This window comes from Branchiostoma belcheri, unplaced genomic scaffold (genome assembly GCF_001625305.1).
Source record: "Branchiostoma belcheri isolate BF01 breed outbred unplaced genomic scaffold, Haploidv18h27 scaffold31, whole genome shotgun sequence".
NCBI lineage: Eukaryota > Metazoa > Chordata > Leptocardii > Amphioxiformes > Branchiostomatidae > Branchiostoma > Branchiostoma belcheri.
The window spans coordinates 2,599,988-2,617,354 of record NW_017803921.1 but is presented as its reverse complement, the minus strand read 5'-3'; the positions used below and the strand labels follow the sequence as shown (position 1 = coordinate 2,617,354).

Below are 17,367 nucleotides of genomic sequence, written 5' to 3'. Positions count from 1 at the left end.
GTATAATATCATGAAAACATGATATTGCCATTAATATGATGATTGATATAATTATACTATATCAATAATAACAACAATAAAATCGTGTGCCGGAAATGAACAATATATATCCAAAAACGGTCACTCAAGCAACTGGATATGACTTTTATCCTTTATTGGGTACTATCGCATAACCTTTTTTGAACTTCAAGGATAAATTCGGTATATTTGTGTTAACTTATCAAGCTCAAAGCCCTATCTGGAAACAAACGTAATGCTGCTGTAGAAGCCTTTGTTCAAGTTTAGCGTTGGTGTCAGAAGTGTTTTATGTTACTATTTTGCCCCATACAACGGCATACTACAGCCTGGGTCAATATTTGTCCCGCTCTTGTGTTAACAATATAGCTGGGGTCACGAGCAGTGTGTTTACCGACGCCATGTAGTGTGAAGTTTGGCCCATCGGTAATACACAATACTGAGCGCAAATACGGATCACATTTGTAAATATTCTATAGCAGGGTCAATGACATCTTGAAGGCGTCCAAAGCAATTTTAGGACAGTAAAGCAAAAAAAAAACAAACTTAAATGACATTAACTCTCATTTCGAAGCAAGTTTGAAGCGTTTGAAGTAACCCCCAAAACAAGCGACGTGAGGCATCTCTTTATTTTTTTTGTAAATTTTGTACAATTTGCAAAGTAAAGATCATTGTAAATATCATCATTGTAAATATCGATAGTGAAGAAATTCGAAATTTCAGATCGCTTCTTTAACATCTGCTTGGAGATGAAGTAGACTAGTATACTTTGGTTTGATTGGTCTAGAAAAGCGTCCCCTTACGTCATCCCCACGCTTCAACAGTGTATTTTTAACACCTGCATTGTAGCTGTACTTTGGACTTTTGATTATCTTACACTTGACCCTCACCTTTCAGTACAAACGTTTTGATTTATGCCTGTGTGTTCCAATGGAAAAAAAAACAAAATCATTTTTCTTGACAGAACATTTCAGTTATCCAACATTGATTTAACAAAAGCTTTGAATATAACATTTCCACCTGCATTTGAAAAACGACAAACTTGATACAGTCACAATCGTCCGTAATGTAATTTTGATGCTGGAGTATTTTCAAACAGGATGTGACAGAGCAAATCTCACATCTCACATGAACACTTCTGTCATCAGTGCAGCTGAATTTTGTAGGACCCCAAAGAATCCCCTCAGTTTGCGAATGAACGACATGGACCCTACAGAGGCTTTACAAACAAAACGAATAATTATTTCGCTCACACCTTCCTTAAATGTATCAAAAGTACAAATGTCGATCCTACTTTTCAGATATCTCAGTTTTTATAGCGCTCAGACATGAAGGTCGGAAGGTTGAAGAGTAGAGGGCGCAGACAGACCAACAGGACTACGTGACACAAGTCTCGTTACACATCGTCTGGTCACGTACAGACTTTAAACCAATCTGCAAACACGGCGTGGGAGACATTAATTATCCAGGGGGCGGGGCTTTATTTGACCTAGGCCCTGTTCATATGAAGTCAGAGAAGGTGCTTTACACGTGGTTTCCCCCGAAGCCGGTTTCACGTTGCCCCATCTGAACGCTCCAAATCACATTGAAAGCGTCTCGATCCCAAGCGTCTCGATCCCAAACCACTTCGAGAGGTGGTTTTTGAATCGGTTTTCACGCATCGCGATTTCATATGAACAATGCCTTACTTACATGTAACCCTCTTTACACTGCACAACCATTGGTTGAATCCTTCGTGACGTAATCCACCAAATAAGGAGTGATCATGAATGGGCGGGTACAGGCCCTGGGGCGGGTACTAACTTCAATGTGGAATACTTCCACCTAAGAAACGTGGCACTACGTTAGTCTCAGGTAGCAGATAGAGCAGAATTTTCGCTCTATGGGGATTTCGAATTCTATAGTTAAGACCCCAAAGTGAGAAGGTTCGACGCTGTAACATGTATAGTAGGGGAAAGTTACAAAAAAGGAAGTTACAAAAATACACAAATGTTTGGGTTCAGGGTAGAATCTACAAAATACATGCGCCAAATCTCAAATAACGGTTAATCAAGTAATTGGGTAGGGTCTTGGTAACGGTTAGACGTTTCGGGTTGCATCCACTACAAAATATATTTATGTGAAAATCGGCTCAAGTTTGCCGGCTCGTTTCTCTATAAAGCCCTCTTTTATATGGCACTATGCTAGCCTCCTTCGCAGACTTGTGCGTTGACGACCTTAATTTTCTTTGGTGAGCGTGCTTTCTTTTTCCGGCACCGTACATAGTGTCAAGACGTAGTGGAAGGCGCACGAATTAGTAGAATCGCGAATGGATGACGATCCATTGCTGAATTTCAGTAGATTTGTCGGAAGTTCAGTAGAGTTTGTCTAGATTTCAATAGAGGTTGTCCGAATTCAGCTGAGTTCGTCGTGAACCGTCCTCGTCAGCGCTGCTACTGGTGTCAACAGTGAGTGAGGCCGGGGAAGCCGCCGGCTACATGACCTCCATCGATGGGCCATACCACCATAAGGCCATGTTGATTTGATTATATGGATGACATCCTCTGGGAACCCCAAAACCGATGCGAGCGTGCGAATAAAAAAAAAGTTTTGAAAAAAAAAAGTTGCTTTCATTATGAAATCTACGTGGTCATGAAGATTGAACAAATGACACAGGGTATGGTATGGCGAATAATCTACTCTTCAAATTCATTTCTTTACATTTTCCTCTTTTTCGTTTGGTTTTGACATTCTACGACATTGTTATTGTTTTCCAATACTTTTTGTGCAACTTACAGTATATATTTGCTCATTTTGCAACTGTTTTGTACGATTTACAGCATGTTTTTTTTTTTTTGGAAACGGCCGAAAATTGATGCGCGCGCGGATGTCATCCATATAATCAAATCAACATGGCCTAACCGGAATAACAAGTTTCGAATTCCCTGTCCACGCTGCTGCAGTACTGAGAAGGCTGTGTCGGACCGCGTTGGCTCTACAACCTGTTTGAGGTAGGTCATTTCATTAATGATTTCATGCTCTAACCTATCATTTTTAAAACACAACCATACAAGTACAAGTAACTCATAGTCATAACTCTTCACACATCTGAAAAGTGGTTTTGGACGATACATGTAGTCAGAAAATGGGGCGTTGTCGCCACAGTTTACTAGTACTGAACTATTTTTCACAACGATGTTATTTCACCTACTTACTACTAGTATCTTTTCCCCCTTTTGTCACCGCTGCTGTATATGTTCAAATGTAGTTACAAGGTACAACTTAAGTTTTGTTGTTTCACTTCTTTACACAGCCTGAAGTTGTTTATTGTGTAAAACTGGACGGGACTGTCTTAATGTGGTTGTTGACAGCAGACAATTTTTCAAAGGGAAATCAATTTTCACCAAAAAAATGCACCACTTCTTACTTTTTAGCCATCTTCGTAGTTAATGCCATTTTGCAGCAGATTATGAGAAATGTGAACTCAAGACTGAACCATCGATACCCTCAGTTCGTCACTTTTTTTACCGCACACTATCACGTTAAAATCATGCCTTGTTTCCCTACAGAGAGAACGATATACTCCGCAATTTGATATTCCCAAAATGGAGTCCCTCGTCGCGCCGGTGACAGCAGCCGCAGTAAGCGCTCTTGCAGCGGGCGTCTCTTACCTGGTCTACCGGCGGTTTGCTCACCAGCCATCCTGGCCAAAGGTCTGCTTCTTCTCTCAAAGTCTCTGTCACACATTCGCTAATTTTGCCACCCGAAAATTAGCCAAACGCCCCGCAACCATGATTAGGGGTATCAAGTAGGTCGGCGCAAAGTCAGCTGGTACTCGTACCGTGTTCAGCGAATTCGGCTACTATTCGGCCTCGCCAGCTAAATGTTTCAAAATATTTACAACATGCTTTAAGTCAGCCGAACAACAGCCAACCGAAGGGGAAGAGTATACGTCAGCAGTGTCAAATTTGAGATTTAATTCAATTCTTTCAATTCGTATAGAAAGGTAGACGTTACCTAAATCTGGTCAGAGTGCTCCCGAACGTCAGCCGAACCTGGCCGGCTGGCCATGATCGGGAACAAATTAGGGCAATGATCGTGAATTGCACGTATGACAGGAGCTTCATGCATTCCTTGTAGCACTAATACATTCTATGGGTACCTATGAAAATTCTGCTTACTAACTATTTTTTCTAGCGCTACTTTACAAAAATAAAGACTCTCCCATCTCTTTTGCCGTTTGCAGGGAAAACAAAATTGTGCTTACGCCCAAAAGGTGGTCCCTAAGAAGAAGAAAATTCAGCTCGCCCTCAACTCACTTGAAGATTTCACGCCGAGTGGAGAAAGCGTACCGGTTCATGACGTAGCCGCGTTCTTCACCAACCGTGGGAACGAGTTTTCTACCTACGGCGTAGACTGGGAACAAGAGGCAGTGGTGCTTATCCGACCTGTGGACGGCACAGACATGAAAAAACACCCCTTTTTCCGCGAGGTATTGGGTTTATCCAACATTACACTACTGGGGAATAAAATATAACCTCATATATTTAACATTATGTAATTAACATTATGAATTCGCTTTGCAAATATTACCTTTCCATTTTATTTTTCTCCCTATTTTACAGGCCCAGAGGAGGAACGCAGCCGAAGTTCTGGTCATACCATTTTCGCAACTGCAGGCTGCCGTGGACAGCATCGCTGACAAGATTGCGCATGTGCAGGAGGTTTTCGTGTACATGACAGGTACGGGAATATCATTTCAGAAAAAGTGAAATAAGGTTTAGAGGCAGTCAATGTAGCTGAAAATTGAATTCTTGAGTTAAAGGCATCCTATGCAACTTCCGGGCGGCAAAACAAAACAAAATGTTCTGGATGAGAAAATCTGTCTGAAATGGACATTTTACTGACAGTCCGTAGTACATTTGCGTCATCATGCGGGATATATATATACTATCTGCCTCGAAATATACATACATACACACAAACACACACACAAACACACACACACACACACACACACATAACTGGATTCTCAAAGTCGATTCTTTTAATGTAGCAAGTTGAAGTACGCTCAAGAAAACAGCATGCAATGGGATAGGATTGATTCAACTTGCTAAAAGAATCGACTTTGAGAATCCAGTTTTGCCGTCCTGAAATTGCATCGGATACCTTTAAAAGTAACACGGACACCTTTTTTCGCCCACAGCTCGATGTGGTTCTACCCTTCTGCTCCGAGCAGTTGAAGCCACATCGGTGGCACAGTCGTGCAATGAACCGGAGGTGCTGGACACCATCTGCCTCGAAATCAGCCGATCAAGGCGCAAGGGTGAGAACCCCTCTTCCCACCACACCGGGCAAGCCCCTGCAGTTCTCCTGAACGACGCAACGGCCGTGGAGCTGCTGAAAAATGTCGTCTCCTTGTTAAGCTACAACCTGGTCACATCAGACCCCCGGCATCGCTCGGTCATCTTCTACAAGTTACAATCCGGTCCACTCCTAGCCGCCGACGCCATGTACCGCGCCTTTCCCACCGCCAAAACTGTCTTTCTATACAGAAACGGCGTAGAGTTCTATGAGTCTTGGACGCGGCTTTGGTGCAGGAATCAGGCCGTGTACAGGGCGTTCAGGTCTCTCGTTCGTTTTGGTCTATGGAGGTGGGTTCCCGAGGTTCCGCATGACTTCAGAATTGTGGGAGACGATCCGAAATTCTCCACAGTTCGTTATCACGGCTCTTATTACCACTACGTGGTAGCACGATGGCTTAGCGGCATGCAGCGAGCTGTGGAGGTACGGAGGAAGTATCCAGAGCACTTCTTCCACGCCGTGGTCAACTACACGGCCTTGGCGAGGGATAAACAAGAGACGCTGCACCTTCTGATGAAGAAGCTTGAGATAGAGTGGAATCCAGAGGACATGAAAGAAGAGAGAAAGAGGCTGAAAAAGGCTTTCGCAGAAGACAGCCAGTCAGGAACATTTTTAAGTCACAGGTACCACAAAGCAACGTATTATAATGTGTATTATACATTTGACCATGTTGATTTACTTATATGAATGGCATCCGCGCGCACATGAATTGTCGTCCGTTTGTAAGGCTGAAATCTCCGATTTCTTGTTTGCATTTTGTCCTACAGATCAAGCGCACCTGGCGAGAAATGGGCGCCCTGCACCTCACCCTCATGGATTGGAGAATGGGAACGAGAGTACATCTCTCACGTCTGCCGAGAATCTGGGAACGACATCCCTGGTCCTGACTTCATTCTTCCAGACTCCATTGTTTGAAAAGGTTGATTTTACCTTTCGTAAGGCCATACTTATTTTTCAGTGTGGTTTGTTTTTGTGGACATTATGACTTGTGAACAAGAAGTTTTTTTCAGTTGGTGACGTTTTCCATCGAAAACGATTGCATTGTAGTTTATCTTTTTATTTTATAAGCTTATTTCGTTGTAGCTTGATAATTAGATTTTTGTGTGGATTTTTGCTGTTATGATTTTATAGTAGGTTTCCATTTGCTCGAAACGGTAGCCCAGTGACGGCAGTATTACAATTTGAGGAGAATTTGACACAGGAACGTGACTTAATTAGCCTTAAAAACGAACTTGTAGGTATTATTCGAGCGAACTTCCCTTTTACCTGTTTTAATATCGTCTTTCTTTCGTAATGTAACAATTTGGCGGAGTTTGTGCATTTGGTGTAGGGCTGATATCAATTAGGTTTTTATATAATACCATGGTCAAGTATTGAACCAAAGCAATCTAAAATGATTACATAACACGACAATATAGATGTATATTGTAGTATTAAAAAAACACGCACAATAAAAGACGAACTTCAAGGTACTGTGAGATTTTTTGCCTCTAATTTATCATCAGTTGAGTGCATGGTTGAGTGCCTGTATGTAACTATCAGGAACCCAGAATAGCGGCTTTTTTCTCAATCCGCGGTGCCAGTTTTTTACTTACTTAATGACCTAGAGGGTCACTATAACTACATATTACGATTAGCATGAAAGTTCATCTGTGCTGGTATACATGTACTACATTATGTCCAAAAGGGATAAACATTCTATCCAACACTAAGTAAATTGGGACTTACCCAAAAAACCATAATTTTGAATTCATAGAATTGCATGGTTGCTTCTGAATCACAAAATATTTTTTCTCAACCTGCGGTGCCAGTTTTACTTAGCAATACTTAATGGCATAGAGAGTCATAACTATAACTACATATACTTGCTTAATAAAACTTATATATTAAAAGTGCACAAAAATGGTGACAACAGCAAACTTTTTCACAGTTTTATTTCCCTGCTAATCACCACAATATCACAATAGCAACGAACACATTTAAGAACTCATCTTTTAAATGTTGTTTCTGCTTTGTAGCATGGCGGATACTGTATACACGCTTTTTCACCAAGTTTCAAGACAAAAAAGACTCATTTGTATGTAGCATTTGTCAGACTTTGTTGAAAATGATACTTCACTCGATTTGATTTTCTATCATACCTAATCAAAATAGGTAAGGCAACATGTGCCAATTTGCAACATGTGCTTTTATTGTAGATTGACCAAAAAAAATGAAATGTTAAAAAAACTTTTCTCTTGAAAACTCTTCGATTGTGACATTAGGATCAATGCAATGGTTTTCGGGAGTAGAGTTTTCACTATGAAAAGTGCACATTATTTCGAAAACACACCACTACTGGTGGACTAGCCCCCTGCTAAAGTGGTTCTGGGTAGCCCAAGGGCTGCAGAAACAATATGGAGTATTGGAATTTTATAAGTGACATCCCCCTGGGCACTTTTTTCTTTGTATTAGTCATTAAAAAATATACCACAACACAGTTGCAAATCTGTGCCTGAGTTAAAAGAGGGAAAAATTAAAAATCCTAAGGAAATAAAATGCAACAATTTAAAGAAAGAACTGTACAGTCTCAGTTACAATTAATTGTCCTTAGGCCACACCAATTTAATTTGTTGGTTCTCGGATTTTTTCAGGAAAAATATGAAGCGACAGGGCGAAAAAAAATAAAAACAGATCTAGGCATCCTATTATAGCCCCAAATGCTACGATAGGAGGTATGAAGTCAACACAAAAGGCTGGTTCAAAATTTAAACAATGAATTTTGAACTTCTAATGATACCACTGCATTGAAAGATGGAATAACTGTAACAACTAGGAAGAAAAGGACTGTTTTCAGCTGTTCAGGGCAAAATATGAGCATTTTGCAGTTGATTCTTGAAATTTTTTTTTTTTTTTTGCAAATCAGGAAAAAATGAAGAGGCGAATCCGAGAACCAACAAATTAAATTGGTGTGGCCTTATATGATACTGAATTCTCTCATTGAAAATGTCCATTTCGCTCATGTTAAAGCAACTGTCAATCCACCAAATCTAGTGAACATTCAATTCCCCGCAGTCACATGATCTTGCCATGTCCATATTTGGCAACCATATTTGCATTATGGGATTAGAACGATAGAACCATATTTGGCAATCATGTTGCATCATGGGAATGGATGAATATAGGAATGTACACTGATACATCATTTCCAATTCTCGTCTTAAAATTCTTTAAAATTCTTTTGTTTACTCCATGGTTTCTCATATGTTTTTGTTGATTGCATTGTAGTATAACTGCTTAGATGTGCTAACTGTGTCCATTATATCTCATGGTTGTTTGCAGTCAACACTTAAACCTTGTCTTTCAACAAAACTGATCCCTCACCATCAATAACACTTACAATACCTCTTTGTAACAAGTAAAATTATATCTCTTATGTACGTACACAGTCTAAAATCATAGAATATCTGGGATAAAATACTTGATATTGATACATTTTCCACTGCATTTTTGGTCATGATGATATGCACATTTTACTAGGTACACTTACAACTACACAAAATATATATACCACAATCATGTTATAGTCATATATTACATTCAATCACAAAAAGTTGGTCACTCTGTGTTGTATAATATACCTTACTGCACAGACACTGTCATGGTACATAGATACAGGAGTAAGCATCAGAGTCTGACTTAAAGATTATCTGTTGAGTCTGATGTGCACCAATCAGCTCTAAGATGATATGAAACATTTAGTATATCATAAAATCTCATGTCTTATTGGTTAGCTAGGACAACTCAATTGGCCAATCAAATTTAAATTTTACCCAGTATCTTTTCAACTTATTTTGATTGGTCAAAAAGTCCCTATAATAACCACAGATATGCCAGTTTCAAAATGCACAATATTATGTATGATTTCTATGGAATAAATCTTTTCATATTTTGTTCCATATAATGTTTACTTTGCGAGAACCCTGCTTGTATCTTAGTTTAGCTTTTGAGTTAAATTGGACTTGATTGTTGCATGCAGCATGTTAGAACCTTTTCTTACATGGCTATGTACAAAAATAGCTTTCTTTTGTTTCTCCTTTTCAACTTCCCGCATCTTCGATATTTCTGTTTCAAAATATTGTGCCAGGTGCCTGTCAGGTGTTCTAACGCAAAAGCTGTGTGCATAATGGAATGCTATGAAAGTGGGGATCATGTCAAAAGTTCCTGGCATCTTTCAGACAACACTTCATGTTGTTTGTCAGAATTTGAATAAGGACCATCTAAGAAATCAGTTTGAAACTGAGTAGATTGTGGCATGGAATGTACCATGTGTGGAAGTGTGCAGGGGTGTTTTAGTGCAGGTATTAAATTTATAGTCTCGCAGTAACTTTCTCTTGTAGAGAAGACACTGTATTGGGTCTGTGGAGAAAGTCACATGAGAAAGATAATAGTGCAGTGACTATCACAGACACAAGCATTGCAAGTCCTGACTTTGACACGTTGACACAGCGAACAACAAAAACCATCCCATGACCACAGAATCCTCTATACACCACACACTATCTATTATATGCCTGAGCTCTGAAGGCAAGGCATGTGTTCTAACTCCTCAGTCTACTACAAATCACAGCTTTCCAGTCTTTAGTTCTCTGAAGTTTTTTTTCCCACAACCAGGAGTTCTCTTATCTCCTGTTACTAACCTACGTTCTGGTTTATCTGATGTGTTCCTCAGAACCCTGCCACATTTTACACCACAAACGGCACTAGGACCTTCCAGAATTCTCAACTTGTCAATCCATTGATTTCTTTTACACTATTTCAATTTGTGCTGGGCTCTTATGTAGTCCTAGGAAAGAAAATTGTGTTTCCGATTTTAGTCCTGAAAAAACAAAGTCTGACTGTATAGGTTAAGCCATAGCGGTGAGGATTTCAGACCTAACAAATGAGGTTCACAAAAATGATTGTGAAACTGAAATGCATTAGGACCAGGGCTGTCTCCCAACCTTCCATTTGCTTTAGTCTGGGCAGGGGACAAACATTTTACCCGACTCACTCAACAGAAAGCTGTCGAGTGTCGACTCTTCAAAAAATGATACTCTTCTGCAGGTTTGACTAGCTAAGGGTCAGTTGGGAAGCTGAAAAAACAAAGTTTGTTTTTCCAGCCTTTTCAACATAGTGTGGATATCTTGACCTCTTAACCATTCATATCTCACTGACAGGCAATTTCATTATTTTCAAATTAATATAGGAATCAAGGGGTTAAGTTGGATTGTTGTAAGAGTGTCTTATGTTTTTCCACACCTCTCTTTGGCTTAAAGACAATGAACATGATCACTAAAGCAGAGAATCTTGGAAAGTCCTAGCACCAAGAAGACATTTATACACTGATCCGTACACAGCTCCTATTTCTGACTGACAGCTACATGTAGGTTTGTATCTTTGCTTCATGTTGAAGCTTTCTTTCTGTAGTTTACCTACGCGACTGGTAGGTAAGTCAGGGAAAGTTTCTCCTGGTAGTGCGTGAATCGGCGTCCATAGATCTGTTTGTTAGCGCTACTGCGGTAGGGCTTTCAAGATGGCGTTCACCTCTTCGGCTACTGCTGTCAGCGCAAACTCAAACTGGTCCTGTGGGATGGAAAACAAACATTTACCACATTTGTGGGAGGACTGACACAGCAGGTGACTATCACCTCTTCCAAATGTCAAACTTGAGATTTCATTCAATACTTATTTATGAAGATTTATCACATTTGTGGAAAAATTGGCATAACAGGTGACTATCAACTCTTTCAAATGTCAAACCTGAGACTAGATTGTAAGGTTTGAACCACGCACACTGGGAAGGACCCCTGCTCTTTTCATTAAGTGTGGTGGGATCTTTACACACGAGCCCACTTAAATTGGTTACATTAAGAAAATAACACCTGGGCTTTGCGAACCAATTAATGATGATAATTACAATTATTATAATGGAAAACTTAACTCCATATTACTACTTCAAAAGACATTGCATCTTTAAAGGGGAGTTGGATACAAAGTTATGTTGTTATGATGAGGCAGTGACAAACATACCTTACTCTTCACCATGTTCGGTCTCTGATCACGTATATGTTCCAGTGTGGCCGCAATGTCAATCTCCTTGGCACCTAGGAATTTAAAAAAAAAATTGTTAGAAAAGACAAAAATGAAGGAAACAAATATAGAATTCAGTGCGTGGAATTTCTTGAATCAAATTTCTTGCAAAATTTACAAGAATGCACAGCCAACTGCAGTTATACTACAAACACTAGGAGGCATTGTTGTCAGTGAATTTTCCTTCACATACAGTATGTATATAGGGAACAGTCCTACAGAAAAGTCTCAGAACCAGTGGTGACATTCTACTGCAGAGTGAGCAGAAAACACTAGGTGGCGCTGCAGGCACACTCACCCTTAGTCATCCTGTTGAGGACCATGTCCACCAGGCAGTAGGTTCCCGTACGGCCACAACCATCACTGCACATGGAGAAAAATGTTTGTTTTAATTTCCACTCTCCAAAAAGCAAACATAATTTGAAATGCCTAGATATCCCTAGAACTGTCTCATCAATATTCAATTTGCAAACTTGAAAACTTGGTCTAGCAAAAGAAAAAATCATACCTGCAGTGGACCACGATAGGGCAGGACTTGCCTCGATAACACTTGTTCACTTTCCTGTGGAAACAATGAACAAATTGCATTACAGTAGCAATGAACTGAGTGTTGTTGAGATCAACCAAGCTGATATCTAGATAACACACTATCAGTATTACCATTACCAAGTATATTATTGTTTGATGCTACATAAACTGCACATGGTAGTAAACTCTAGTCATGCTGATAATACATAATACTTAAGGTTAATCTTATCTCCTCCAGGGTAAACTACAGTGATACCTAACATGATCATGATCATGGTAACATTCAATTCCATCTGCTATGGACCTTTATAGCTCTGTACTTCATTCACATCAGATAACCTCCAACCTAGTGCTTCGGATTCTCACTTTGCTATAGGCACTTTAAAACTCACAAACTACAGGATGTAGGCCACATTCTGCCCATGTTACAGTCAATATCTGAAATAGGGCTGCGTATCTAAAATTAACATCAGGTATAAGACCTGATACAAGTACCAGATACAGAGGCTACAGGTCCGGATCTGTGCCTTTACCTGAACAATAATTTGACAAATTAACATATCATGTTCTTCAGAACTTCTTCAAGCATAATGGAAACAGTAATGAACTTGACAGAATATTATTCAAATACATGTCAGGGCACTAACTAATAAATTAGAGCATACAAGGGAAAAGTGGTAAGATCAATCTAAATCTTCAAGGTGAAATAAGGTAAAAGAAGAGTAAAAAAACTTCAAGTTGCTAAAATCACATTGTCAAGAGCAGCAAAACTGACTGATAGAGGACAGGCTAGGCTGGGAGAGTTGAGAGGTTACAAGAAGGATGTCACTTTTGAGACTATGCAACCAGAGGTCACAGTACAGTTGCAAGGTCACAAAAATGGCAGCCACCTGCAAAGAGGTGATTAATAAAAGCAGCAAGCAGTTTCAGGGAACATTCTAATCAGTCTAAACTCATAGAAAATAATCAGAACACACAAACCACGAACAGATTTTTTAAAAAAGCCATCGACTTATGTGGTAAGAAAAATTATGACAAACCTAACCGGTATCATTGGAGGGGATTGCATATGATGTACATGTATTTGGGTATTACACAACTTCCTGAATTCCTCCACATACTGCCCATTTACTCCCACTAGCCACTGGCTCACACTCAGATATGATCATGACACACCCTATCAATCAACTGCCAAAATCACTTCCCACCCGACCATGCAATCAAAGCTATCAGGAAACACAAACCTACAAGTCAGCCACCGAAAAATCATACTACATTGTAATTGCTTATTTGAATTATGCCCCTGTTTATTATCTGGAATTATACTTCTATCAAAGCAGGGAAGACAGTGTTATGGAATTATGAAACATTAGATATTGTTCTCTCATATTTTGCAATCATGTTTTTGAGTATTTTACTATAGCCTTCAATGGTGGCATCTGCTCTCTACCCAGTCCCGTACCTTCTGAACTCCAGCAGTGCCTTGGGGGTTGCAGGGATGCCCCCTTGCGGCCAGGACAGGAAGTGAAACTGGGTGACGGTGCGAGTCTCTCCAGTCTGGATGTTCTTCAGGTAGAAGCTGCGCACCAGGGAAGTCCCTCACACCAGATATGCTCCGACACAAGGTGCACCTGTCAATCAACAGCCTGTCTTTTACTTTCCATTTCATAAACCTAACTGTAAGTGTTGTTGAATGATCTTTATGTCATACCTGGGCCCTGATAATGTTCAAAATGGGTGTTCCAGCCCGTGTAGTGACTGGCTTCTAAAAGTTCACGGTAGCAAACAGAAAAATGGACAATTTCCAAGAATGGTTTACAGTGCCGACAGGTGCAGACAAAAGAAAGTTGAGAAATTATTTCTTAATGGTAAGGATAAGCCTTCATAAGGTAGCCAGGCGGCATTCTTGGGATAGCTAAATACAACAATGTTTAGAAAAAGACTATTATAATAGTACTTAGTACTCTAAATGTGCATTGCAATAATTACAATGTACGTACCTCATATATGTGGTAGAGACTGTTGCCTTCCTCAGGCCAGTACTGACAGCACTGCTCACTTCCTCCCTCCTGTAGACTGCACAGCATCACGATCACCACACTGCCCTGCTCCCACACCATCTGTTAACAACAAACAACACATTTCACACTTCTATTTGTGGTTAGGGTTCCAAAGGTTTGGGGTTGGAATCCCTGGCAGGTCCAATTGTTGTGTCCTTGGGAAAGGCACTTAATGTCCACAAGTTTCCGATCTGAGCAAAAGTGTCATGTTCTAAGAACAAAATAGGACATGTTCTCAGAACTATTAATATAAGTTTGCGGTACAGAAGTGACAGCGAACATCGCTTTGGTTAGGGACTTCCTCTCAGATAGGACATACAGCTGGAGGGTTTAAAAGGGCATTCCTGTCTCTAATTCATTTTTTTGCCACCTTCACTCATCACTCTATTATGCTAATGAAGATTTCTTTGAAAGCAAAGCTAATTCTGCTGAAACTGAGGATCAAAAACAGGATAACACACCTGCCAAAAATCACAGACAGTTGTCTCCAGTGGTCCTTGGGTTGCGATGTATGCATGGTTCCGTGGATCATGGTCCGTCTGTCAAAGTTATAAACTCTGGGTTAGTTATTGCAGGTATTACTACCATTTGCTAGGCATAAGGCACATTAACTTTCCCATAGTCGAGTCTTACAACTACTACTATTATTTTTACTTAAATGGTTTACTTAAAGTTGCTGCTTAGCAAAAAAGGGATAGTAGAAATTTGGAAAGGTGTGAACTTACAATTGTACTGGCGTTGATGTAGTCAGCAGTTCCGATGTTCAAACTGTCATTCAACACCACACGGGAGTGGTCATCTGTGAAACAAACAACAACAACATTTTATTCACATCAGACTACAAGATCTATCAAGGCAAATTCTTTAAAAGGTACATTGCCATTATGGCATACAACCTCACAACAAGAACACAAAAAGTTCAGAAAGTAACATATGATCAAAGATCCATTTTTTTAAAGAATTTATATATCAATTCTTGTAGAGTATTAAATGAACCACTCAGGGGACATTTTCCCAGTCCTGAGTGGGTTGTCTTAGACAAGTTTGACAGTGTTTTTTATCATTATGTCTGCGTGTGTCTGTGCATATGTCTGTTTCTACATGACCAATAGGTCAAGTTGTAATGGATCTAACGGTTGGTTTCAGTCTTGCCCAGAGGAAGAAAGTCATTAATCATGTCTACATCTGGTAGCACTTGCTGTTTTTACAGTTTTTTTTTAGATACATGACCTCCTTGACAGCTGGTGTTGTGTCCTATGCACGATAAAGACACCATGGTGAATGAGAAGAGGATACAGTCACCATCACAAAAGATCTGAATATTTCATGGAGGTCTGAGATCTCTGAATTCTTGTTTTCTACTTAACTCATGCTGAATTACTTACAAATCACAAAAACCTAAACATTCAGCAACTTAAAGCTACTCATATTATTAAACAGTATTAAACAGTATAATTATTAGTAATAATCATAGTTATTGTACTTGGGCCAATTTTTCACTTCATGCCTTCCTTTTAAAGTAAAGATATGAAATCCACATATTAAATAGACTTCCAAAATTTTTTTCCGCAGTCCATAAAGTGTGTGATATAAAAATCCGATCACGTTTTTAATCTGTCCCAATATTCCCACAAATTACCGACAAAGTGCTGGTAGCGAGAGTGTGTGCCAGAGGTGATTAAACGGGACGTTTCATGGGTAATTGTGCAGCTGGGCGTACCATGTTAAGATCAAGGCCAGTCTTTAGTACCTCGCTCAGACTGCATCAACCTCGGGTAAATTGTACAGTTGATTACACCGTACACATCTTCCTTGGGTGAACATTGCAATCAGACATGCACAATTTATCAAGAACCAAACACAGCCTCTCATTATACATTACATGTACATGTTGGGATAAAAAGCAATTGTCAGAACATACTGCTCCTGCATGAAACTAGGATTTTCTGCAGTTTTTGTTGGATGTTTTGTCAATAATGTTTCTTTAGAATTTTTCCCATTGGAGACGATATCGTATCCAACACAACCATTTGAAAAGTATAGAATCTGATGTGATGTCATCCTTGTTTCACTATGTGTGATTACCTGTATTGTCCCATACGTATTAAAGCTAAATAACCTGAAATTTAGTATGGGTGTAGACAGCAGTGGATATTTTATTTCATCTTTCAGTCTTGTTTTCAAGGGACTAAAATTGATTTCATTTTGTGGAGTCTTTTGTTTGTCCCAACTTTAGCAGCTTGATATTACAGATATCTCATAAAACTAGACTACATGAAGTAATATCTTTGTATCTGTTGAATGTGGCTGTTTATTCTCGTTTTCTACCAGTACTACTGGCTTAATTGATCTCTAGAATACTGTTAATCTTGACATGTTTTCACCAAATTTATTCTCCTGGTTTAAGTTGAATGTAGCTGTTTCTTCTCAATTTCCTACCAGTACCAGCTTTACTGATCTTGAATCTTGAATGTTTTCACTGGATTTATTCTCAACATGGTTGTTTCAGTGACTTTTCCACTGCAAAATTATACAGCACTTCTCCAACCATTAGATCGTGTTGTGGCCAGAGTGTGGTGGAGTAATTGCCTGTGAAACATGGCGAGGTTGTGGCTTTCCCTGACACACATGGGTGATGGGTTGGCCTGACAACTCTTTTCAATACAGCAGTCTTTTAACTAGCCTCTGTGGTGCAAACAACGGCATGAATTTTCCCTTTGATGCATTCCACCTGTAAATGCCCCTGTAAATGGCCTAAAACATGATGCGTCACACTCGCTATTAAGGTGATAAATTATCTGAACTCTAGTAACATTTACAGGTGCATAGAATATAGAATAGGTCCAAGCTAGTATATTTTCTCTACCCTTACATGTATATGTACTGTTTTAGCTTGCAGAAAATACTAAGTCTTCTAAAATTTCCTCTTATTCTTGATTTTACTTCCTTTGTAGTTCCTTGCCTGAGCCCTCAAAAAAGATTTCAAGTTGGGAACTTAGGAACACATTTTATGCGAGTTACACTTTAAAATGATTGCTTTTATCCTGAAAAGATGCGGCAAACCTTACAATTAAGGCACCGCAAGTCATGCATGGATTTAGCAACACTTTATAATTGGTTGCCTGCGACAGAAAAATTTCTGTTCTAGATTAGATTTGCCAGTGAGGCATAGAAGGCTGCCTACGCGAGGCCCTCAGGTCAGCCAATATTTCAAGCCTGCATGTTTGAAGTATTCCAAAGTTAGTGGAAGCTGACAAGGTGTTCCGCACTGATATGGATTTCTGTCAGCGACATGTCATCTTTTCCTGTT

The 17,367-nt window shown here is 39.6% G+C and overlaps 2 protein-coding genes across 2 annotated transcripts in view; one reads left to right on the top strand and one right to left on the bottom strand.

Annotated features, from left to right (window-relative positions):
• The first annotated feature begins 2,909 nt into the window (after positions 1–2,909).
• LOC109474577 lies at positions 2,910–6,760 on the top strand. Its single transcript, XM_019774909.1, has 6 exons — positions 2,910–3,005; positions 3,564–3,707; positions 4,241–4,486; positions 4,620–4,737; positions 5,201–5,981; positions 6,126–6,760. Exons 2-6 carry the CDS (start codon positions 3,600–3,602, stop codon positions 6,271–6,273), a joined length of 1,401 nt encoding a protein of 466 aa, XP_019630468.1. The 5' UTR covers positions 2,910–3,005; positions 3,564–3,599; the 3' UTR covers positions 6,274–6,760.
• Positions 6,761–8,317: 1,557 nt separating this feature from the next.
• The window catches only part of LOC109474536 (receptor-type tyrosine-protein phosphatase N2-like), a 63,203-nt gene continuing 54,153 nt past the window's right edge, over positions 8,318–17,367 (bottom strand). The window contains 9 exon segments of the mRNA XM_019774858.1: positions 8,318–10,962; positions 11,410–11,483; positions 11,768–11,832; positions 11,978–12,031; positions 13,460–13,587; positions 13,590–13,628; positions 13,998–14,117; positions 14,519–14,596; positions 14,783–14,856. Of these exon segments, the coding sequence (XP_019630417.1) occupies positions 10,891–10,962; positions 11,410–11,483; positions 11,768–11,832; positions 11,978–12,031; positions 13,460–13,587; positions 13,590–13,628; positions 13,998–14,117; positions 14,519–14,596; positions 14,783–14,856 (704 nt within the window). The 3' untranslated portion in view covers positions 8,318–10,890.